Source organism: Eretmochelys imbricata, chromosome 7 (genome assembly GCF_965152235.1).
Source record: "Eretmochelys imbricata isolate rEreImb1 chromosome 7, rEreImb1.hap1, whole genome shotgun sequence".
Classification (NCBI taxonomy): Eukaryota; Metazoa; Chordata; order Testudines; family Cheloniidae; genus Eretmochelys; species Eretmochelys imbricata.
Window position 1 is genome coordinate 125738085 of NC_135578.1, and position 25592 is coordinate 125763676.

General features: G+C 52.9%; 1 protein-coding gene across 1 annotated transcript in view; it reads right to left on the bottom strand.

Moving 5' to 3' along the window:
- Nucleotides 1–25592, bottom strand: part of DNMBP (dynamin binding protein) — an 82697-nt gene that overhangs the window by 9464 nt on the left and 47641 nt on the right. The window contains exons 5-13 of the mRNA XM_077823394.1: nucleotides 18595–18782; nucleotides 15913–16012; nucleotides 13763–13910; nucleotides 13156–13173; nucleotides 12305–12504; nucleotides 11837–11967; nucleotides 11354–11458; nucleotides 10993–11121; nucleotides 271–603 (exon numbers count right to left, since the gene is read on the bottom strand). Of these exons, the coding sequence (XP_077679520.1) occupies nucleotides 271–603; nucleotides 10993–11121; nucleotides 11354–11458; nucleotides 11837–11967; nucleotides 12305–12504; nucleotides 13156–13173; nucleotides 13763–13910; nucleotides 15913–16012; nucleotides 18595–18782 (1352 nt within the window). The remainder of the gene's footprint in view (nucleotides 1–270; nucleotides 604–10992; nucleotides 11122–11353; nucleotides 11459–11836; nucleotides 11968–12304; nucleotides 12505–13155; nucleotides 13174–13762; nucleotides 13911–15912; nucleotides 16013–18594; nucleotides 18783–25592) is intronic.

Below are 25592 nucleotides of genomic sequence, written 5' to 3' on the forward strand. Positions count from 1 at the left end.
GCCCCTGCCACCAACAGTATCCAATCCCCTGGAGCACGGGGAGCCTACAGGCGTAGCCTCGAGGGGAAGCCAGAGTCTGACACAACAGGCACAGCTTCGCACACAAGCGAGACGAGCCTCAGGAAGTAGAAACTCCCCTGACACACGAGAAACAAACTCCACAGAGGCAACATGTCTGCAGTGAGCCAGGAGCATCTGCAATCACATCCTCCCTGCTCCATCCCCTGCCCCTGTTGCTGAGCTGGGCCTGGCTGGGTTCTGGGAACTCACCGACAGCAGTGGCCTCAACTCCCGCAGTGCTAGGTGCACAAAGTCGCAGTGAGCCCTGGCATAGCCCCGCAAGCAGTTGGCAAACAGCTCCTTGGCAAAGCGCTGGAACTTGGGCAGCTCATCTAGCAGCTGGGCATTCAACGCCTCATAATTGTTGCGAGCCGACTGCAGCTCCTCAAGTGTCCGTTTGTCCTTCAGCTTCTCCGCCCGCTCCGTGCAGTTGTGGAAGTCCAGGAGCTTGTCAAAGCGTTTCTGCACCAGCTTGTGCGGCCCCATGAACATGCTCAGCAGCTGGTTGAGAGGGGAGATCACCAACCGCTCCGTCCTCTCTTTCTGGAAGACAGTAAAACAATAGGCAGGTGATACGGCATCCCTCTCTTTCCTGGTTCAGCCTCTCTCAGCCAGGGCAGCTGATTATTCAGGGATTTATCTAGCTAGCTGCACGTGTCCCAAGTGATGGGGCATCCTAGCTGTCCTGATTCGACAGCCAGAGTCATCTCACTGGCACTAAACGTGGACTGAGATTCAATTTACGTTACCCTTCACTCACCTTCATCAGAAAGCTCCTAGTCGCCCCTTACCCCAATCACCTCCTAAGCCATCTCCCCCTGGGCTCCTGAGTCAGCCCCATGGATCACCCTGAATCTTCCCTCTTTGTCAATTCCATCCAGTGCGACCTGGCAAGCTATACAAGTGTTTCCAAAGTGGCAGGTCTGTGGGTAGGAATAAGCCACACAGGGTAGGACCACATGCTGTGCCTGGGGTCCGAATCCCTGTACCCTTTTGTCAGCAGTGTCCATTCCTGCACTGGTGACAGCTTTGTATGCAGCACAATGCCATCTCTGCCCTCTCTCTCCTCTGTCCCAGCATATTCCTACACCAGCGTTTCTCAAACTGGAGTCCGTGGGCCTCGCTGATCAACTCCTCCCCCTCCATCCCAGGGCTTCCTGCACACCGGGGAACAGCTGTTCAGCGGTGTGCAGGAGGCCCTGGGAGGGAGGGAGGGGGGAAGCAGGGATGGGGGGTGTGTTCAAGGGAGGGGGCAAAAAGAGGCGGAGAAGAGGAGGGGCTGGGGTGAAGCAGGGGTGGGAGTCTGCCGAATTTTGTATATCAAAATAGGGGGCCTCAGGTTGCAGAAGTTTGAGAACCTCTTCCCTACACTATTCCCACATCTCCTGCTGGCGCACCTCACCCTAAACTCTCTCTCCCAGCCACCTCAGTGTTTCATCCTAAATCACTCCCGTCAACTCCACTGTGCCTCAGGCTGAAGCTTCCATCCCAGTTACCTCCCAACTCTCAGACAAAACCACCATCCAAATGACCACCCTGCACCTCAGCCTAACCCACCTCCCGAATCGCTTCTCACGGTCTCATTCTAGTCACGGGCCACAACACTTTGCCCTAATTCGACCCTTACAATACCACATTCTGCATCTCCGTCTTACCTCAATTCCTCCCCACCACCCCAACTCGTTCCTGCTCCTCAGCCCAGTATCAGTCTAATGTATCCCCATCAGTGTCTCACCCTGAAGCATCCTTCCTCGCTAGTCAACCCGCATGTCACCCTCTTTCCCAATCACCCTCTTGTATCACTAAATCCCCCAGTCACACCGTGCTTCTGCCTAAATCATCGCCTAGTCATCACCGCTGTGTCTCATGCTCAATCCTCCCTCCTCTTCAGTCCCACACACCTTTGGTCTCACCCTAAATCTCCCCCTGTTCAAACCCATCTCTCACACAAAACTGAACCCCCCCAATCACCTCTCTGCCTCTCACCAGGAATAGTCCCCCAATCACTCATGCATCCTGTTAACCACATACGCCAATCATTTCAAAGCATGACATTACCCCCATTCCATGATCACAAAAAGTGTACTGGTGGAGGGAGCTCTTAGGAATGACACAACCACGTGACGAGAACAACCGTCTGGGACTCAAAAAACCTGGGCTCAATTCCTGGTTCTGCCACTGGCCTGCTGGGTGACTTTGGCCAACTAATTTCACCTCTCTGTGCCTCACTTTTCTCATCTGTACAATGAGATTAATGATGTTTCCCTCCTTGGGCTTCACTGACAAAAAGCACTATGTAAAGGCTAGCGATTATCATCCTTACTATTATCATAGGAGTACAGCTACACATGTACACAATTACAGCTTCCTAAATAACTACTAAGTCCTGCCATCAAGTGTCTTTCGGTTAAAAAAACTAGGAAATTAACTGACAAAAAACCTTGTTAATTCAAAGTTAAGGTTGCCTGGTGGCATACTGTGCCCATCCAGACCACCAAAGATGAGGAAGTTACTCACCTTGTGCAGTAATGATGGTTCTTCGAGATGTGTGTCCCTATGGGTGCTCCACTGTCCATGTATGTGCAGCCCCGTGTTGCTGATCAGAGATCTTTGATAGCAATGTCCGTTCGGCCCGCACATGTGTTCCCCCTCCCTCATACTCTGCCTCAAGGATAATGAGCGCTGCACGGGCGAACCACCCTCAGTTCCTTCTTTACCGCAGAGTCCCGATGAAGAACTCCGAAGTAGAGGGGAGGAGGGTGGATTGTGGAGCACCAAAAGGAACACACATCTCAAAGAACCATTGTTACTGCACAAGATGAGTAACTTCCTCCTCTTCTTGAAGTAGCGTCCCTATGGGTGCTCCACCCTAGGTGACTCCTGAGCAGTATCCCGGATGGGAGGCTGAGGCTTCGGAGTCGAGTCTGTTATGGACGATAATACCATGGAGTCAAAGCTAGCGTTGGAAGCAGACTCCCCAGTTATTGCATACTGTTCTACAAAGGTATGCACAGACGCCCAGGTGGCTGCTCTGCAGATTCCCGAGATAGGGACATTCTTGCGGAAGGCGACAGAGGAGGAAATTGATCTCACGGAGTGTATGTGGATTCCAGATGGAGGTACAACACTGCGAACCTGATAGCAGTGTTTGATACGGTTCAAGACACATTTGGAGAGTCTGTGGGCCAATACTGCCACACCTTTAGACCTATCGGCAAAGGAAAGGAAGAGTTTAGGAGATTTTCTAAAAAGCCTTTGTCCTCTCCAGGTAGAAGGCCAGGGCTCTCCTAACATCTAGCATGTGAAGTATGACTTCTCTATTATCACGGTGAGGCTTAGGATAAAAGGTCGGGACGGGAGGTGACTCGGTTGGTTCATGTGAAAGATGAGAAAAAACTTTGGGTGTGGCCTGAGAGTAAACGTCTCATGAAAGAAGACTGTAAAAAGGGGGGGTGCGCCAAAAGTGCAGCCATCTCCCCCTATTCTTCTTGCCAATGTGATGGCGACCAGAAATGCCGTCTTCAGTGACAGATATGTGAGTGAACAAGTGGCCATAGGTTCAAAGGGTGATCTAGTCAGGCTCTTAAAAACTAAGTTCAGGTCCCATGTTGGGATTGGATGTCTGTGTTGGGGAAAGAGGTTTGCTATGCCCTTGAGGAACCACTTTGTAGTTGGGTGTGAGAAAACTGAGTATCCCTCTATTTGCTGATGGAAAGTCGCAATGGCCACCAGGTGTACTTTGGGCGAATTGAGAGATAGTCCTGACTTATTGAGAGTCAGAATGTAGTCTAACATCATGGGGAGAGTAGCGGATGCTAGGTAATGTACCTGGAATTGCATCAAACCTGAAACCTGGTCCACTTCTGTAGGTAATTATGATGGGTTGCCAATTTCCTACTGTGTAGTAACACTTCCTGTACCTTCTTGGGGCAGGAGCTCTCTATGCACAGGAACCAAGAAGGAGCCAGTTGAGCTGGAGTATCCGCAGGTTGGGATGGAGAGTACACCCTTCATTCTGTGAGAGGCGATATGGAGAGAGATGAAGAGGGATCAATGGACACAGCCAGCTATGACAGGTACGGGTACCACATCTGTCTTGGCCAGGTGGGAGCAATCAGTATGACGTTTGCTCTTTTTTCTTTTTAACAGCAGAGGGAATGGGGGAAAGGCGTAAAGGCCCTTGTCCCATGGAAAAAGGGGAGCGTCCCCTACGGAGTGCTGTCTGAGGCTGGCCCTGGAGAAGTAACATGGGCACTTCCTGTTCAGCTACATAGCAAACAAGGAATTGTTGGTGTCCCCTGTTGACAGAATATGATGCAGAGTACTGCTGGGTTCTGTTCTCACTCGTGGTCACATGAGACCTTGAGATTGACACTGTCCGCTGTTGTATTCTGCGCTCCTGGGCGGCAGGTTGCTGATATTAGAACATGGTGGGAAATGTACCAGTTCCAGAGCTTTAGCGCTTCTGCACATAGGGAGGACAATCTGGTGCCTCCCTGATGATTTATGTAGTACATGCATGCAACATTGTCCGTTGTGACCTTCGTGTGTGTACCTCTGATCAGTGGGAGAAAGTGGGTGCAACCATTCCTGACCACCCTGAGTTCGAGGAGGTTGATGTGGAGAGTCACCTCTGTAAGCAACTATTTGCCCTGAGTTGTGAGGTTGTTGAGGTGAGCACTCTGACCCATAAAGGATATGTCTGTAATGAGAAGTAATTTTGGGGCGGGGTTAACTGAACAGGGCCCCCGTGCAAACGTTTGCTGGGTCTTTCCACCAGTCCAGGGAGTGTTTGACTCTGGCAAGCATTGAGAGAGGTTTGTTTGGCCTGTAAACCAAGCTGAACTGTGTCTGCAAGCACCTCATGTGAAGTTTGGCATGAGACATTACAAACGTGCCAGCTGCCATGTGCCCCAGAAGCTGGAGACAATGTCTGGCCAGCATTTGAGGGCTGGTTTGCACTGACTCTGCAAGCGCGGACAGGCTATGAAATCTGTGCTGTGGAAGGAGTGCCCTCACTTGCAATGAGTCGAGATCAGCCCCTATAAACTCCAAGCGTTGTACCAGAGGTAGGGACTATTTTTGGACATTGATTTGTAGGCCCAGGTTCATGAACACGTCTATAGTTCCGTGGGTGGCCCACAGGACTTCTTCGAAGGAGCAGGCCCTGAGGAAACAGTCATCTAAGAATGGATTGATCATGATCCCCTGGGGGTGGACAAGAGGCCAAGACGGAGTACTCTGTACTGGTAATGGGTCTAACCCACAGTAAAGCGGAGGACTCATCTGTGGGATGGTAGGATCGATGTGTGGAAATACGTGTCCTGGCGGTCAAGAACCAATCTCCTTGTTCCAGAGATGGAATAATCACCACTAGTGTGACCAACTTGAATTTTTGAGCCTTGATGTATCTGTTCAGTGCTCTGAGATCCAGTGTGGGTCTCCAACCTCCCTTTTTCTTGAGAATCAGAAAATATCAAAAGTAAAACCCTTTGCCTTGGAGATGCATTGGTACGGGTTCTATGGCTCCTAGGCAGAGGAGGTGACCTATCTCCTGTTGTAATTCTCTCGTGTGAGAAGGGTGCCTGAAGAGGGACAGGGAAAGGGGGTGGGGGAGGGAGATGAAGTGGATTGAATACCCATGGGAGATAATTTCCAAAGCCCATCTGTCAGACATTATCTGTTCCCAGTTGGGATGGAACACAGCAAGGCAGCATCCAAAGGGATGCGAGGAGTTGGAAAGTGGCAGCTGGTGTCTAAGCGAGTGGTCTCTCGAGGTCTTGACCAAGGCGTCAAAACTGATGTTTTGAGGTCAAAGATTGCGGTGCTGAGGACTGAGAACCTGAGAGTTTGTGCCTCTGAAATTTGGACCTTTTACTCTGGTTTGTAATAGAGTTGTGGTGGGAACTCCAGTTTGTGAGAAGACTGAGGACTAAATTTTTCCTAGTGACCAACGTGAGGCTCTGGAGTCCTTAAGTGTGTGGAGGGACACATCAGTCTTCTCAGCAAACAACTTAGAGCTTTCGAAGGGGAGGCCTTCAACAGTTGTCTGAACCTCCTTCAGGAAACCAAAAATATGCAACCACAAAGCTGACTGCATCACAACCACCTTTGAGATGGAACAGGCTGCTGTATCAGCTGCATCAAGTGCTGTCTGGAGTATTGTTTTGGCCACTAACTGCCCTGGGCTGATAATGGCCCAGAATTGTTCCCGTTTGCATTCTGGGAGATGGTCAATAAAGGTGCTGAATTTGGCATAGTTCATATAGTTGTACTTTGCCATTACGGCCTGGTAATTTGAAATTCTGAACTGCAGAACAGCAGAAGAGCAGGCCTTCCTTCTAAACTTGTGAAGGAGCTTCCAATCCCTATCACAAGGGGTGGATTTGGAATGATGTTGGCAGCCACGGGAATTCACTGCATCAATCAGGATGGACTTAGGCGGAAGAAGGGAGAAAAGAAATTCCATATCCTTGGGGGGATACAGAGTCTTTTTATCAGCAGTAAATTGTTCCGTACGTTAATTACCCCTCACTGTAAAAAATGTAAGCCTTATTTCCAACCTGAATTTGTGGAGCTTCAACTGCCAGCCCTTGCATCACATTAGAACTTTCTCTCCTAAACTGAAGAGCTCATTATAAAATATGTGTTCCCCATGTAGATACTTATAGACTGTAATCAAGTCACCCCATAATCCTCTCTTTGCTAAGCTAAATAGATTCAGCTCCCTGAGTCTCACTGTAAGGCAGGTTTTGTAATCCTTTAATCATTCTAGTAGCTCTTCACAGAACCCTCTCCAATTCATTAGCATCCTTCTTGAATTGTGGACACCAGAAATGGACACAGTATTCCAGCAGCGGTCACACTATTGCCAAACGCAGAGGTAAAGTAACCTCTCTACTCTTACCCAAGATTCCCCTGTCTATGCATCCCAGGATTGCATTAGCTCTTTTGGCCCCAGGGTTGCACTGGGAGCTCAGGTCAGCTGATTATCCACCACCATCACCCAAAATCTTTTTCACAGTTTCCCTGGACAGAGTCCACCATCCTGTAAGTATGCCCTACATTTTTTTGTTCCTAGATGTATACATTTAGATTTAGCCATATAAAAGACACATTTGTTTGCTTCTGCCCACTTTACCAAGCTATCTCAATCACTCTGTATTGGAGACCCGTCCTCTTCATTATTTGCCACTCCCCCAAATGTTGTGTCATCTGCAAACTTTATCAGTGATGATTTTATGTTTTCTTTCAGGTCATTGATAAAAATGTTACATTGTATAAGGCCAAAACCCGATCCTGGCTAGACCACTAGAAACATACCTGCTCAATGGCAATTGCCCATTTACAGTTATAGTTTTGAGACCTATTAGTTAGCCAGCTTTTAATTCATTTAATGTGTGCCAGGTTAATCTTATAGCATTCTAGGGTGTTTTTAATCAAACTGTCGTGCGGCACCAAGTCAAACGCCTTACAGAAGTCTAAGTTTATTACGTCAACGCTATTGCCTGTATCAACCAAACTTGTAATCTCCTCAAAAATAGTTATCAAGTTAGTTTAACAGGATCTATTTTCCAGAACCTTATGTTGATTAGCATTAATTACATCACCCTCCTTTAGAATCATAGAATATCAGGGTTGGAAGGGACCTCAGGAGGTCATCTAGTCCAACCCCCTGCTCAAAGCAGGACCAATCCCCAATTAAATCATCCCAGCCAGGGCTTTCTCAAGCCTGACCTTAAAAACTTCTAAGGAAGGAGATTCTACCACCTCCCTAGGTAACGCATTCCAGTGTTTCACCACCCTCCTAGTGAAAAAGTTTTTCCTAATATCCAACCTAGACCTCCCCCACTGCAACTTGAGACCATTACTCCTTGTCCTGTCCTCTTCTACCACTGAGAATCGTCTAGAACCATCCGCTCTGGAACCACCTCTCAGGTAGTTGAAAGCAGCTATCAAATCCCCCCTCATTCTTCTCTTCTGCAGACTAAACAATCCCAGTTCCCTCAGCCTCTCCTCATAAGTCATGTGTTCCAGACCCCTAATCATTTTTGTTGCCCTTCGCTGGACTCTCTCCAATTTATCCACATCCTTCTTGTAGTGTGGGGCCCAAAACTGGACACAGTACTCCAGATGAGGCCTCACCAATGCCGAATAGAGGGGGACGATCACGTCCCTCGATCTGCAGGCAATGCCCCTACTTATACATCCCAAAATGCCATTGGCCTTCTTGGCAACAAGGGCACACTGCTGACTCATATCCAGCTTCTCGTCCACTGTCACCCCTAGGTCCTTTTCCGCAGAACTGCTGCCTAGCCATTCGGTCCCTAGTCTGTAGCGGTGCATTGGGTTCTTCCGTCCTAAGTGCAGGACCCTGCACTTATCCTTATTGACCCTCATCAGATTTCTTTTGGCCCAATCCTCCAATTTGTCCAGGTCCCTCTGTATCCTATCCCTGCCCTCCAGCGTATCTACCACTCCTCCCAGTTCAGTATCATCTGCAAATTTGCTGAGAGTGCAATCCACACCATCCTCCAGATCATTTATGAAGACATTGAACAAAACCGGCCCAAGGACCGACCCCTGGGGCACTCCACTTGACACCGGCTGCCAACTAGACATGGAGCCATTGATCACTACCCGTTGAGCCCGACAATCTAGCCAACTTTCTACCCACCTTATAGTGCATTCATCCAGCCCATACTTCTTTAACTTGCTGACAAGAATACTGTGGGAGACCGTGTCAAAAGCTTTGCTGAAGTCAAGAAACAATACATCCACTGCTTTCCCTTCATCCACAGAACCAGTAATCTCATCATAGAAGGTGATTAGATTAGTCAGGCATGACCTTCCCTTGGTGAATCCATGCTGACTGTTCCTGATCACATTCCTCCCATGTAAGTGCTTCAGGATTTAATTCTTTATTAATTAAGTCCAGAACCAGCTGCTCCATTATCTTGCCCAGGATCAACGTTAGGCTGACAGGCCCATAATTGCCCAGGTCATGCTGGTTGCCCTTTTTAAATATTGGCACAACAATAGCTTTCTTTCAGTCTTCTTTAACTTCCCTAGTGTTCCAAGACTTATTGAAAATCAACATCAACAGTCCAGACGCAATGGGTGCAAGTTGTGTGGACCTGCTGATTTAAAAATGTCTTAACTTTAGTAGCTGCTGTTTAATGTCCTCCAGAGCAGTGGTTCTCAACATTTTTTCATCTGTGGACCACTAAAAAGTTTTGAATGGAGGTGCAGACCCCTTTGGAAATCGATTGTCTGTATCTATAGTTGAATTCTGTTCAGTCAGTTTTCAGCCAAAATCTTTCACGGACCCCTTAGACATAGTCCATGGACGACAGGTTGAGAACCATTGCTCCAGAGATACTAGTGGAATGGAAAACTCAAACTTCTGGAAACCAGGAAATACAGAGTTAAGATACATGCCCACATAACCGTAACTCTGCCCTCTTTGAGCAAAGCCCCAATATGCATGTGACACATACTCTCAGTCTACCTTTGCGCTGTACTGAACAAGAGCTACTTACCCCTGCCATACATTCAAACATTTAACCTACTCCCTAGACAGAACAGCACATCTGCTAAACTTTACAACCTCCTCAACGCCTTTCACAACCCACTAACCCCTATACGTACAATGCTGTCTAACACAATATGTTCCCTTACCCGTCATTAAATGCAGAGCACACATCCAGCACCACCCTGTACCCAGCCACTGACACAGCGCTGCACTGAAGTGAGGCTGACCGGATCTCTCAAGGTACACTTTTCCCCATGATCAGATACATGGGGGTCAGGGAGAGGGGCTCACCCCCCGGGATACAGTATAGCCCCTCAGATCACCTCCTATCACAATCACAGCTCTTCCAAACTGCTCCCACTAATCCCACTACCATTCAATGCAGCTACACCTAACTTAGTGAACACAGCAGCAGTACATGGAGATAATTCCCAGTGGCCATTGCCAGATCCAAGGAGGCAGAGCACAAACCTAATTAAAACCCCTGGTTAGTCTCCATTAACATCAGACCTCGTTGCCTCCATATCTGACATGAAACTTTCCTTCCTAGTCCCCAACACTGTGTCTCAAGCTAAGTCCTCCCTTCTAGTCAATCCTCGTTTCACTCTACATCTCCTGCGGCCACCCCATGATTCACCCTAAATCTTCCCTCTAGTAATACCCATTTTATTAGTAAATCATCCGTCCTAGTCACCACCCTATATCACACTCACTGACCACTCCATGAATCCCTCTCAGTCATCCCCCGACTTACCCGTGCTTTCTCTCACTAATCTTCGCCTCTCATCACATTGCTCATTTCACCCTAAACCTGCCTGTGAGTCACACCCTGTACATATCCCTGATCCCCACATCACCTCAAGTATCATCCCAATTCGTTCCTAATGACCCCTTCGACTCTCACTCTCAATTTTACCTGCTAACCGTCATTCTGTCTCACCGTAATCTGGCCACTGCTAAACCCCCATGTTTCATAAATCAGCATCCCCATCAACCCTGTGTCATTCCCTCTTCATCCCCTACTCTATTCTGCTGTATTTCACCCATAATCCTCCCCTCGAGTTAACACCCCATGTTTCACCCTAAATCCTCCTCCCTTATCATAACTCTATGTCAATTATGTGTTTTGTCAGAGAATAGCCCAAAAAACCAAGCCTAACACCAAGCTTCACAGCCTTCCCCAGCTCAAAACAGCACGGTCCAACCGCCCAGCTGGCATTACCCGGAGTGTAAATACATACAAACGTTCGTAGTCAGACTGAGCACGTATTCCAGAACATGTGACGGGGCCGCGTTACTCGCCCACACTCATTCCAAGGGCCCTACTGCCCCTGCCCATGCAGAGACAGCGGGTCAGCAGAGAGGAGAGAGGACACAAGGATAGGAGGCTCACTCACAAAGCTGGAGAAGAGCTGGTCGCTGATGAGTTGATGCACTTTCTGGAACTGCTCCAGATCCCCACTGCCCTGCCACATGCACAAGTCCCACATGCTCACAGCTGCCAGCACCTTCACACAGGCCGACTCCTGGGGTGAGGGACACAAACAGCAGTCAGTGCAATGATCACCCGCTGCTGAGGGCTGTGCAGAACCCCTCCCACACAGTCAGGGACCCAGAGAACAGGGTCCTTTCCCTCCCCTTCCACTCTCACCCCAGAGAATGGGACCTGCCAGAGCTTGAACCCTCCTCTAGGAGAAGGGAATCACTGACCCCACCAGGCTGACTAGCGAGGGCAGCCCCAGTTGAGCATGGACTCACCCGGATATGCTGCAGGTAGAGGGAAAGGTCTCGGATGAAGGATTTGATCAGCCGCTCCTGCAACCGGAAATTCTTCTCCGTCTCCTCAAAGGCCTCATCCTTCAGCTGTGTTGGAGAGTGGCTCAAAGGGGTCAAATACAGCACTACAGTGTCCTACCCAATGGGAACTGCAAGTGGCCCTTTGCTCCCAGAGCAGAGACAGGCCATGGGCAATGCCTCCCTCCAAGGGAAGAGAGACTGAGGGACACTGACACCCCAACATACACTTTTACCCAGAGCGGAGAGAGGCCAGAGGAACTGACCCCTGGCTGTGTCTGTACCAGGCTCCCAATGACCATTCCCTGCACCATCTGTGCTGAGCTCTGGATCACCAGGCAGAGCCGCATGATGAGCATAATTGGAAGGGGAAGGCCAGAGGGGTACCAACCCCCTCCCTCCTGCTCCCACTGCCTGAAGTGGGCTCCAGCTGTGCGTGTAGATTACCTGGGGGGCAAAGCCTGTGAGGTGCTTGAGGTGGCTGCTGACACGGTTGGATTTCTTGATGATGGAGTGGAAGTTGAGCTTGGAGATTTTCTCCATGAGGCTGTCCTCATCCCCTTTTCGGTACTTCAGCACTAGGAGAGGGAGGAGCAGTAGTCAAAGCTCCACACCAGGAACAGCCCTGCAATCTCATCACCTACCCCTGGTGCTGCATATCCCCAGATACCTCCCTCTTCCCCTCCAGCCGCAGCATCTCCATCCCCCCACCCACTGCATCACCACTGCCACCCCACAGCCCTGCTGTCACATCTCCATTGCAGCCCTGCCACCGTGTGCCCCACACCCAGCTGCCACATCCTCTCCGCAGCTGCTTTCCCAGTCCAGCTGCTGCATCTCCCCTGCTGCCTCCCCGTTCCCGTGCCCAGCTGCTCAAGGGGTGCCTCCCAGCCCGGCTCTGCGAGGCTGGCTCACCCAGGTCCTTGCGACGTTTGTATTCGTTGATGTTGACATTGATCTCTTTGACTGCAAGGACTGCAGCAGTGAGTGGTGCCTTGTCAGGGTGTGACTCGGGTGTGGCGCTCAGCAGCTCCATCAACAGCAGTGGGTATCGCATCACCCTCTGCACAGGCTTGATGAGGAAGGAGCCCAGGTTGATGTAGTTTGTGCAGCCCCTTGGTAGTCAGGAGGAAAGACATGGATCAAACTCCAATCCAGCCCCACAGAACAGGGCCTACCCTGTTTTGCACCCTTCCATCCTCACAGCTTCCCAGCCTCAACCCCCAGATTCAACAAGCTCCTAACAACCCAGGGGTCACCCATCTCAAACCTGCCGCAAACTCTCACCCTGCAATCCACATCAGCCTCAAACTGCCCGGGCCCAGTGCACCGCCAGCCCCTTCCTTTTACCACAATCCTGCCTGCCATCAATCCTGACCCCACAATCTCATCAACCCATCAGCCTCACACCTTCCCATCCCACTATCCTGGCTGTGCGCCCCAGAGCCCAGATCCTAACCTAAACTCTACACAGGCTGATTCTATATGAACTGTCTACACTGGACATACCTTGTCCCCATGGCCTCTCCATTGCTCTGCCACACTCCTGCACAGACACTCTTTATGCCTCCCTCCTCTGCCCAGCCCAGCCACAGACCCACCAAACCCAGCCCCAGGCTTCTGCATTCACAGGCTCCATGCAGCACCATTACGTTTCTGCAGGCACGCACACAGCCCAGGGAAGGAGGATGTTAGTTGTGGGGATGGGTGGCAGGGCTGAGATAAACTGACAGGCATGCAGTGAGTAATGGGAAGGAGGCACTTACCACTCACTGTACAGGCTCCTGCAGGGCCGCAGAGGGTGGAAAAGCAAGGAAAGGAAGCTGGTTAATGGGATGATCAGGTGCAGGCTCCAGCAGCCAGCACCTCTGCCCTGCAGTGACACTGGGAAGCAGCTGCCTGCTCTGTTGCAGAGTCCAGAGACTGAAGCTGCTGGCTTCAGGGGATTAGCCTTTTGTGACCCTGAGCAGGCAGCTGAGAATGTCAGCCAGGCAAGGAAGCCAGCGCCGTCATGCCGCTGACCCGACAGGACCGAAGGCTCAGGAATCCTCGCCCCAGAGATGTGCTGCTCTCTGTAACCCTGTGTGGCTGGAGGGACCCTGCAGGTATCCTGCCTGGGGTGGGAGCGGGAGATGAAGCATTCAGGCCAGGGGGCCTTTTCTACCGTTGTCTCTACTCTTCTGCTAAGGCCTCAGAGATCAAAAGGACCTGGGCACCAAGACAGTCCCGTGTATTCTTGTAGGGGTAAAGAGAGAGTCTGCAAAAGGGGCAGGAAGGCAGGCTCCTGTCTCAGCATGCTCAGGATGAGGGGCAGAGAGGGGAAGGAGGCGGCCCAGACTCCTGGCCAGGATGCGGAGTGGGGAAGGTAATCACCTGAGGTTCTCCAGGGAGTCCAGCAGGTGTTTCTGGATCCTCTCATCCTTCTCGTAGGCCTCCAGCAGCGCAATAGCCTCATCATGGTTCTGGCAATACACTTTGTACACCTCTTCCAGCCCTGCCTGGTGTGCCAGGAATGCTGGCCCTGCGGAGAATGATGAAGGCTGCTCAGTGACTCCTGCCCACCCTGAGCTCTGCACAGCACTGGTGCCTTTACAATCTCTGTTTCTGTCCTGGCGAGATGCCCAGAGCTGTCCACTCCCCCTGCACACATGTTGCTCGAGGGGACGGCAGTATCAGAGCACCCAGGTTACTTTTCAATCATTCTTAATGCACCTGTACATCCTCCTGATTTTCCGCCCGCTGCCGTCCCTGTGCAGCTGCTGGCACCGAGCGCCCCATGCCAACTCATTACTTATTACATGTATTAGGGCAGTGCCCGAAGGCCCTGCTACAACTGTGGCCCCCTTGCGCCAGGAACAAAAATACAGTCCCTGCCCCGAAGCCCACAGCCTGAGTTACAACAAGACACAACAGAGGCAGAAGCAGACACATGGGGGTGGGAAGGAAGACACGGTGAACAGTAAGACCAGTTCATTTTGCATAGTGGGCAGCAGTCTCATCTCCCCACCCTCCTGGCTATTACCCCTGGCTGCGCTCTGCGGGTATCACAGCACAGCAAAGGATGGACCCAAGGAGGAAAAGACACTGGCTTTATGGATGTGGACAGGGTTTTCACACACAAATGGGGAGGCCAGGGAGTCAGCACAGACGAAGAAGCAGGGTTTGAGGCTGGCTCATGGCACAGTGGAGACAGAAGACAATAGCATGACGAGATCATAGCTCTGACTCCTGCATCTCTCCTCAGAGGGTCTGGCATGTTCAGAAACCCACAGAGTCCAGGGCAGTTCAGACTGTCTTTGCACACACATTAATGGACACGTACTCAAGCTGAGCTTTGCATACCACTGTGCTGACTGCACTACCAACGTACAGTACTTCTATCCCTCTGGAGGTTCCCCTAATCCCTCTGGCATTTACCAGCTGAGTCCCCAGCAGATGTCAGCACCTCACTGAGGCACTTCCTCCTCCCAACTGCTCTAGGCTCCACAGGACCCTCATACTCCCACCCCCACCATCCTGCCCCTCTCTCCAACCCTAGGGCAACTCGTTTGTCACAGGTGGGACGCAGCAAACCAAAAAGAGCTGAGTTCCTGGGAGTTCAAAGGAGAAAGCAGAGAGCCCAGCTCCGGCAGGAGACGGAAGGCGCAAAGGGTCACTAGGAGCAGAGAAGCCGCCTCTGGGGCGGAGAATAACCCCGAGGCATGTTCCAGGGCAGTCAACCATTGGGATGCACAAAGCCCAGGAGGGAATTGTGCCCCTGAGGTGCCCACTGTGCATGGCGGGAGGGGGAGTGGTGAGAAACTGAGCAGCCTTGAGGGTTTGCCATGACTAGGACAGAAAGGGAGTGGTAGGAGGTATCCCTGTGGGTTCTCTCATGAGGCAAGTTGCCCATTAGCACGTGCTGTTGGGTGAGCTGCTGCCAAGGGGACTTCAAACTACTTAGAACATGCTCACTAATACCTCAAAATACCTTTTATCCTAGTCAAGAAAAACCTGGAAAAAAATCAAAGGAGCCTAATGCCAGAGACCCCCAACGGCAGGATCCCTGGCCAGCTGAGCCCACAGAGGGGAGCAAGACAGAGTCTGGGGAGCTGCACCCTTGGCATGAGTGGAGGAGAGCACTGGGGCAGAGTGAGCTGGGCAGCCACGGAGAGGGGGAGGGTCACAAGAGAGAGGAAGGGAATAGAGTGGGAACATCCTGAGGCGCGCCAGGGCATTTCCAGTGAGACCCAGGACACAGTGAGCCTCCTGGGGGTTGGAGGGATCTGAATGTCCCAGCGCACAGACCCAGCAGACATGGAACGATTTCCTGGGGAAGCCTCCTTACTGGAGTCACTGAGCATGGGACAAAGCCCTGGAGAACAAGCAGCAGGGCCCGAGGCTGGCCTGGCCCAAGGCGGTGAGGCAGCATACGAGCTGAGACCGCCCCTTCCCCCTGAAACAGCTCCCCCTCTCCCCCGCCCCCACCCCAAAGGGTCCCAGGTCCTCGCCTGGCTTGGAAGAAGGAATAACAGAATCCATACCAACAGCATCCCCAGCCTCCAGGGTGCCCAGCAGCTGCTTGGAGAAGCTAATGACCATCTGAATATTTCCAAAGAGCCCCTCGAAGTCCACACCCTGCACCTGCAAAGATGGGAAGAGAGGCAGGGAAGAGAGGCATCCAGGTGGGAGAAACATTCAAGGGCAGGTCCTGCAGTGACCTCTCCCATGCCCCCCACAACCCCACCACAGCACTCCATGCCCCCCACCAGCAACCTCTGCCTCGTACCCACCATCCGCCCACAGCAACTTCTGCCTCGCACCCCCATCCCCCCCCACAGAAACCTCTGCCTCGCACCCTCCATGCCCCCCACAGCAACCTCTGCCTCGCACCCTCCATGCCCCCCACAGCAACCTCTGCCTCGCACCCTCCATCCCCCACAGCAACCTCTGCCTCGCACCCCCGTCCCCCACAGCAACCTCTGCCTCGCACCCTCCATCGCCCCACAGCAACCTCTGCCTCGCACCCCCCATCCGCCCACAGCAACCTCTGCCTCGCACCCCCGTCCCCCACATCAACCTCTGCCTAGGACCCTCCACCCCCCCACAGCAACCTCTGCCTCGCACCCTGCACCCCCCCTACAGCAACCTCTGCCTGGCACCCTCCACCCCCCCACAGCAACCTCTGCCTGGCACCCTCCACCCCCCCTACAGCAACCTCTGCCTCGCACCCTCCACCCCCCCCACAGCAACCTCTGCCTCGCACCCTCCACCCCCCCCACAGCAACCTCTGCCTCGCACCCTCCATCCCGCACAGCAACCTCTGCCTCGCACCCCCCATCCGCCCACAGCAACCTCTGCCTCGCACCCTCCACCCACCCACAGCAACCTCTGCCTCGCACCCTCCACCCCCCTACAGCAACCTCTGCCTCGCACCCCCCATCTGCCCACAGCAACCTCTGCCTCGCACCCTCCACCCCCCCCACAGCAACCTCTGCCTCGCACCCTCCATCCGCCCACAGCAACCTCTGCCTCGCACCCTCCACCCCCCCTACAGCAACCTCTGCCTCGCACCCTCCACCCCCCCACAGCAACCTCTGCCTCGCACCCTCCACCCCCCCACAGCAACCTCTGCCTCGCACTCCCGCCCCACACAGCAACCTCTGCCTCGCACCCTCCATCCCCCCACAGCAACCTCTGCCTCGCACCCTCCATCCCCCACAGCAACCTCTGCCTCGCACCCTCCACCCCCCCACAGCAACCTCTGCCTCGCACCCTCCACCCCCCCACAGCAACCTCTGCCTCGCACCCTCCACCCCCCCACAGCAACCTCTGCCTCGCACCCTCCACCCCCCCACAGCAACCTCTGCCTCGCACCCCCGTCCCCCACATCAACCTCTGCCTCGCACCCTCCATCCCCCCACAGCAACCTCTGCCTCGCACCCTCCATCCCCCACAGCAACCTCTGCCTCGCACCCTCCACCCCCCCACAGCAACCTCTGCCTCGCACCCTCCACCCCCCCACAGCAACCTCTGCCTCGCACTCCCGCCCCACACAGCAACCTCTGCCTCGCACCCTCCATCCCCCCACAGCAACCTCTGCCTCGCACCCTCCACGCCCCCCTACAGCAACCTCTGCCTCGCACCCTCCACCCCCCCACAGCAACCTCTGCCTCGCACCCTCCACCCCCCTACAGCAACCTCTGCCTCGCACCCTCCACCCCCCTACAGCAACCTCTGCCTCGCACCCTCCACCCCCCTACAGCAACCTCTGCCTCGCACCCTCCACCCCCCCACAGCAACCTCTGCCTCGCACCCTCCACCCCCCCACAGCAACCTCTGCCTCGCACCCTCCACCCCCCCACAGCAACCTCTGCCTCGCACCCTCCACCCCCCCCACAGCAACCTCTGCCTCGCACCCTCCACCCCCCCCACAGCAACCTCTGCCTCGCACCCTCCACGCCCCCTACAGCAACCTCTGCCTCGCACCCTCCACCCCCCCACAGCAACCTCTGCCTCGCTCCCTCCACCCCCCCTACAGCAACCTCTGCCTCGCACCCTCCACCCCCCCCACAGCAACCTCTGCTTCGCACCCCCCATCCCCCACACCCTCCACCCCCCTACAGCAACCTCTGCCTCACACCCTCCACCCCCCTACAGCAACCTCTGCCTCGCACCCCCATCCTCCCACAGGCTGTCATCCAGCTCCACTAACCACGACAATCTCTCATGCCACCAAAGTTAAAACAGATCAAAGGAGACAAGTTTTTACCCCACTGATAATTAATCTGTGGAACTCACATCCGATGAAGTGAGCCGTAGCCCACGAAAGCTTATGCTCAAATTGGTTGGTCTCTAAGGTGCCACAACTCCTCCTTTTCCTTTTGCAAATACAGACTAACACGGCTGCTACTCTGAAAACTGCCACAAGACTGAGCCAAGAATTTGGCAAGATTCAGAAGAGGATTGGACATTTCTATGGAGAATGATAATGGTCCGAGTCACATAAGCCACAACAAAAATCAAACCAAACACTAAGTGACACAAGTTAGAGCGAAACATCCCACCACGAGCAGGAGATTCCACAGCTGCCACTACGGAAGTCTAGGGGGACTGAACCAGCCAGCCGGGGCCACTGTCAGAGACAGCAACTGGACTCAGTGGACCCCGGATTTGATCCTGTCTGGCTGTTCTTGTCCCATCGCCTCCTGCCATAGGCTCCCCACCTGCGCCTGCTGCAGAGGCACCATGATCTGCTCCACACACATTTCCAGGTCTCGGAGATAATCCCGTTCTGTCTGAAGAAGTTCCTCAATGACCTTCGACCTCTTCTCCAGCATCCTTTGCTTCTCAGTGGCAGCTGCGCCAGATGCTGCCTCCAGGGACACAGTCTGAGAGGAAAGGAGGGTCATTTCTGAAAGAAACAGGCACGGTCAGCTCCAGGGACTGACAGCAGATGGCCAGGCCCCCTTTGATGCCTGCATCCTCCATGGGTCTGTGACATCAACAAGGCACTTGCATTGCCTGGACCCCGACAAGTGCAGAAATCTCCCCAAGCCCTGGGACAGCTGAACCACCCTGAATGGCGAGGACCTTGGCCAGCAGGAATGCCCTGCCCTCAGGTTCCAGACTGTTGAGGACAGACCCTGGCGTGCTGGCATGTCCTGCCACGACTCCAGGAATCCTGAGGGCTCCAGGTCTGACCCCATCAGCTGCCCGGAGTGCTCCCGCTCTCACATTACGGTTATTTGTATTGCAGGAGACCGCTAGGGCCTCATTCGACTGGTGCTGCATGGACACAGACAGTCACAGCCCCCAGCTCACCTCCAAAGAGAGGCTGCTGCCGGGAGTCTATTCACTTCAGCCTGAGAGGGACGGGGAAATGCTGAAGGCCACCTTGGAATATGGTGCCAGTATTAACCACTTCCCTGCTGACTCTGGCAGCAGGCAAAACAGGTGAGCATGCCTTGCTGCACAGACCTCTCCCAGCCCCACAACGTTCTAGTTCCTGAACCCCCGGGGACCTGTCTGGGCTGCACCTTTCAAACACACAACTAGACCAGTGGCCAATCACCTAGTCTGGCCAGACTGGGAGACTGGAGGGTCAGGCCCTGCGAGTGGGGTTCGGATTCAAAATGGGCTGACAGCAAATGCTAATGAGCTAGGAAACACTGGCTGTTAAAACTGTATGCTCCAGGCAAAGGGGAGGAGAAAACTAAGCCCACTCTGGCATACACACGAAGAAAATAGACAGGGACTTGAGTTATCCCTTCTTGTGCAGAATGGGACTCTGGGAACAACCCCTGCAGAGCTGACGGGTCCTTCCCCCACGCCCCCCCTCCCTCCCCAGCCTGTCCCTCCACTGATCCCTGCTGAACTAGGAAGCCCACCTGCTTCCCCTTCTCACACCAAGGATGGGCCCCTTTCCTCCTTGTTCCCTTTGGGATGAGGATTGGGGAAGCACTCAGCAGTGGGATCCTAGAGAGGAAGCATTGCAGAGCTACGTACCTGCTCGGGTGCAGGGCATGTCCGGGAGCCCCTGGCTCTCCTCTCCCCTGCACTGCCCCTCGCTGTGGGAACAGGGCCTCTATTCTCCAGCTCAGGGCATTTCCATCTGAATAGCCGAGAATGACTCCAGCAGCCACAATGGAGCCGGCAGGTGCCAAAGCCTGGAGCTGGAGTTCCTGCCCCAGGCAACTGGGAGTGAGTACCAGAGCCCTCCATGGACAGGTAAGCTCCCCAGAGCATGGCTTTTGTCTCCATAATTTTTCCTTTGCTCTTTCCAGAGAGAGGGGCCCACACACCACACCCAGGAATGGCCTCCAAGTGCCCTGCGTGAGGTCTGCAGGCTCTGGCATCAGCTTCCAAGGAAGTGCCACAGTCCACACAACCAACCTCCTGGACCCTAGATGCCAAACGTTCCCCGGCTGGTATACCAAAGATAACAGGCCAGGCCAGACTCAGTCTGTGCACGCTGGACTGGCCATGACGAGGGCTGGGCCTGAGCAGATGCAGCCACTTGCATTGCCCTCATCCTTGGGGTCCGAGTGCACAGCCAGGGTCCAGGCTCCCTGCCCAGTGTCTCCCTCTGCTAAGCACCAAAGGGAATGCACAAACACGAGCAGAGCGGGGGAGACAGACAAACACACACACACAGAGCAGGACACAGACACACACACACACACAAATGGACAGAGCGGGAGAGACAGACAAACACACACACACAGAGCAGGACACAGACACACACACACACACAAATGGACAGAGCGGGAGAGACACACACACACTCTCACAGAGGAGGACAGACACACAGTGGCAGAGCAGGACAGAAGGACATATACACACGCACAGCAGGACAGACACGCCCCTAGGCAGAACAATGCAGACAGACACACACAGGCAAAGTGGGATAGACAGACACGCACATGGGCGAGATGGACAGATGGCATTGCGCTACAGAGCAGGAATGGCCAGGGCTCAAAGCCCGACAGAGTGTGAAGTCTTGTCCTGGCAGACCAGACCTGCAGATGGAGCCACGGGGTCTGTCTCTGATACATGCCGGCAGCACATGAATTGCGTGTCACCCCAATAAAGCACCCTGAATTGAGTGGACAGACAAAGCAGGCAGGCTAGGTGGCTAAACAGACACACCCAGGTAGATCAGGTGGAACACACGCACACACAGGCGGTACAGGGTCTGCAGGTGGGCATGTGCATGGGCTCCTGCCTCCCTGTCTGTGCCCTTCCTTGGCAGCTGCCTGCTTCCTGATTTTCTGTCCCACCTGATGCTCCTCAGCAGTCCAGCCCCCTCATTCTCAGGCAAGTTCTGAGACATTTTATCCATGCAGATTCTGGGGTCCCAGCAACTTTCAAGTACACCACTTGCCCTTCCGCCTGCTCTTAAAGGGGCAGCACAGGCCGGCCAGCCACAAAGCCTGCATCCCCATCCTTTCCCTGGGCCCCAGACTGAGTCCCTCATTCAGGGGCACTTCCTCCTTTGGGCTCCGTTTCTCTCCCACCTCTAAGCTCTGTCCAGAGCCTCCTACCCCCTCAGAGGATCTGCCTGCAGGAACTGTAGGGGATGCCCCTCTGCCATGTACATTGACCAAACCAGACAGTCTCTACGCAAAAGAATAAATGGACACAAATCTGACACCAGGAATCATAACATTCAAAAACTGGTAGGAGAACACTTCAACCTCTCTGGCCACTCAGTAAAAGATTAAGGGTGGCAATTTTCCAACAGAAAAGCTTCAAAAACAGACTCCAGCGAGAAACTGCTGAGCTTGAATTAATATGCAAACTAGATACCATTAACTTGGCTTTGAATAGAGACTGGGAGTGGCTGGGTCATTACACATATTGACTCTATTTCCCTAAGTATCCTCACACCTTCTTGTCAACTGTCTAAATGGGCCATCTTGATTATCACTACAAAATCTTTTTTCTCCTGCTGATAATAGCTCATCTTAACTAATTAGCCTCTCACAGTTTGTATGGCAACTTCCAACTTATCTCTATGTGTCTCTGTGTGTGTGTGTGTGTATATATATATATATTATATATATATACACACAAAATCTTCTTACTATATGTTCCATTCTACGCACCTGATAAAGTGGGCTGTAACCCAGGAAAGCTTATGCTCAAATAAATGTGTTAGTCTCTAAGGTGCCACAAGTACTCCTGTTCTTTTTGCGGATACAGACTAACACAGCTGCTACTCTGAAACCTGTATGGGATGGAGTTTCGGGCATAGTTTCCCACTCCATATCGCTTGGATTTTATTGCTGCTGAGCTAAAAAGTCTCCCACCAGTTCCAATGGCATCTCTCAGTAACATTCAGGGACATACAGGCACAAAGTCTGGAATTCCTCTCCTCCAATTCCATGCTAGAACCTCTCCACTCCAGCTTCTGCCCACTGCTGAAACCTCTCTGCCCCAATCAGTTCTTTGTACTCCCTCTTCTGTCTGGATCCAGCTGTCTTAGGCTTAGGGCTAGTCTACACTGGCAACGCAGCGCTTTAACATGGCTTGTGTAGTCATGGCAGAGCGCTGGGAGAGAGCTCTCCCAACAGTCTAAAAAACCCGCCTCCATGAGGGGCGTAGCTACCAACCCCAGGAGCGTGGCTCCCAGCACTGGTGCACAAAGTTGCAGTGCTGTAAAGTGCCAGTGTAGAAAAGCCCTTAGACTGTAAGCTCTTTGGGACAGGGACAGCTTTGTTCTGTGTTTGTACAGCTCCTAGCACAATGGGGTCCTGGGCCATGCCTGGGGCTCCTAGGCACTATGGTAATACAAATAAATTATAAATAATAACCAGTGCAGGAATGGAGCAGGATTTGCACTTGGAATGGGAGAAGGTGCTTGAATATGTAACAAAACCAGGGAAATGATCCTCATCTGTAGCTGCTTACGGCCCTTCTAACAAGCCAAGCCCCATGGGTGGCAGGTATTAAAGACCAGGGGAGGCTAGGCCTCCCCAAACAGCTGCCAACCCGCTGCCTTTGACAGTACAGATGCCTGGGCTGTTGCCCCGCCTGCCCCGAGGTCCCACTCCCATTCTTCCCCCCTTCCCATCCCTGCTCCGCCCCTTCCCCTGAAGACCCCACCACCTGCCAAGTCACTCCTCTCCTTCACTCCCACAGTGGAGAAGAGGAGCAATGGCGAGAGGCTGGCGGGGAGGCCGAGTGGGAGCGGGGTTTGGGGCAGAATGTGGGCAGAGCATGGGCAGGGCCTCGGGGGGAAGAGGCCAAACTGAGGTGGGCCTCAGGGCAGAGCCATGGCCCAGGCACCAGAGGAACTTCTGCTGCTCGTGCCAGCCTCCCCAAATGCTGGAGCCACCACCTGCCCAGGCCAAGCCCCACATTGCAACACAAGGTGATTCTGTACTAGAACTAGTCACAACTCAGAATTTTCATTTAGCAAGAAGTTTCATAGAAATCAATATGATTTCATGAAAAATTTTCCAACAGAAAACTACGATGACAAAAATGTTCCAATGCACTCTGTCCGCATGCACTACGCACTCACTCCAGCCTCATGCCACTGGGCTGGATCTCTGCTCCGGTGACTAGACACCCTGACAACCCCTGGTAAGCAGGCCTGCACCCTGCGGTATGTTCATTTTGGATGGTATCAAAGGCTTTATCTTGGCTCATCTTCCTTCCCCAACTTTCCCACCACTGCTAAGGCAGGATCAGCTCCCCCTTGACGTCAAGCTGTGCTCTGGCAGGGTTAGATGATATGGTGGTAAAAATGCTAGCAGCTGCCTGCAGCCCTGTTTGCACTCAGTGCTCACATCAGTGGGGCTGAATCAGTGCTAACAATGGTGGCAAGCTGCAGCAGCCAGCTCCGGGGGGAGGGGTCCATGCCCAGTGAATCATTAAGCAGCCCAAAAAGAAAAGGAGGACTTGTGGCACCTTAGAGACTAACAAATTTATCTGAGCAAAAGCTTTTTGCATACATCCGATTAAGTGAGCTGTAGCTCACAAAAGCTTATGCTCAAATAAATTTGTTAGTCTCTAAGGTGCCACAAGTCCTCCTTTTCTTTTTGCGGATACAGACTAACATGACTACTACTCTGAAACCTAAGCAGCCCAAGTACATCCCACACAGCATCTTGCCAGCCCCTTGCAGAGCTGGAGTTCACACCATCTCCACTTGAGGCCAGTCTCTGACCATGCCCTGTCATTCAGGAATAGATGCCTCCAGGACTTGCATTCCTGGTGGTGCAGCTGGGATGTCCCCAGCTCATGTCTGTTCCTCAGACCCACTGCAAAGCTGAGAGCACAATGCCCAGAGACTCCCTTTAGCACCAGGACTCTGCACTTAGTGGCAAAAGTCTCCAGTGTACAGAGGGGAAGTCCAAGTCCAGAGGCACCCAGAATGCAACTCCCTGGGGCAGAATCTACAAATCCTAACTAGACTGTGCAACCAAGTACAAAGGAGAGCTGGCATTAGGCTGTTTAGGGAACAGATTCCCCTACTGCAAAGCTCCCTTGGGGCTGAAGAGAAGCTCCCCAGGGCCCGAACAGAAGCTCCCCAGGGCCCAGTAACCGCTGCTCCATGCTCCCCCCCTTTCACTAACATACATCTATATAGATCCCATTGAAGCTGCTCCACGGTTGTTCCCCCCAGCCCGCCCCTCTTCCCAGGATCCAATAACAGGTGCATTGCTCTGGGATCCAGGAGGAGCAGGTGTCCTGCTCAGGAATGTGCAGAGAGAATGAATAACATGAATAACCAGCAACAATGTGACAGACATTCAGGGTAATTGCTGTCATAGCCTAAAAGAATTCTCCAGGACCCTGCCCAGCCCTCTAATGAGCGGTGTTCTCCCATGGAACTGATGCCCCAGATAAGGGAAGAAATTCTGTTGGGATGAGGCAGAGAATTTGCCTGTATTTATGCTTTAAGCCATGTTACTGCTTTTGGGGCATGGCTACACTTGAGAGCTTACCGCAGCGCAGTTGCACTGATGCAGCTGTGCCTCTGTAAGCTCTCTTGTGTAGCCACTCTAAGCTGACGGGTGACAGCTCTCCTGCCGGCTTAACGACTCCAGCCCCCGTGAGTGGCGGTAGCTATGTTGGTGAGAACTCTGCTAACACAGCACTGTCCAGGCCAGCGCTTAGGTCAGTGTAACTTAGGTCATGTCTACACTACCAGCTAAATCGGCACTGCTGCAATCGATGTAGCAGTGTTGATTTAGCGAGTCTGGTGAAGACACGCTAAGTTGATGGGACAGCATCTTCCATAGATGTCTGTACAGCTATGTCAACAGAGAGCGTCTCCCATTGACATAGCATGGTGTAGACACCGCTGTAAGTTGACCTAAGTTACTTCGACTTCAGTTACGTAACTGAAGTAGCTTAACTTAAACGAACTTACAGCATTAGCATAGACCAGCCCTTACGTCACTTGGGGGGGTGGGGTATTCACACCCCTGAGCGATATAAGTTCTGCCAACATAAGCTGTAGTGTAGCCTTAGACAGCTCAGCCCAGGGGCAGCTCACCAAATGGTAACTAAACATCTCAGCATAGAAGGGCACCTCCTGAATTGAAGAAAAAGCAGGAGTCGAATAACTTTACAGAACCAACAGCTGCCCCTCAGCAAACAGGAAAAGGGAAGAGAAGAGTCTGGATTCTCCCTTACACAATGCCCAGCTATAGGAAGGAGGAGAGAGTCCTCAGCCAATGAATGGATTCCCGCCTATCAGCCACTC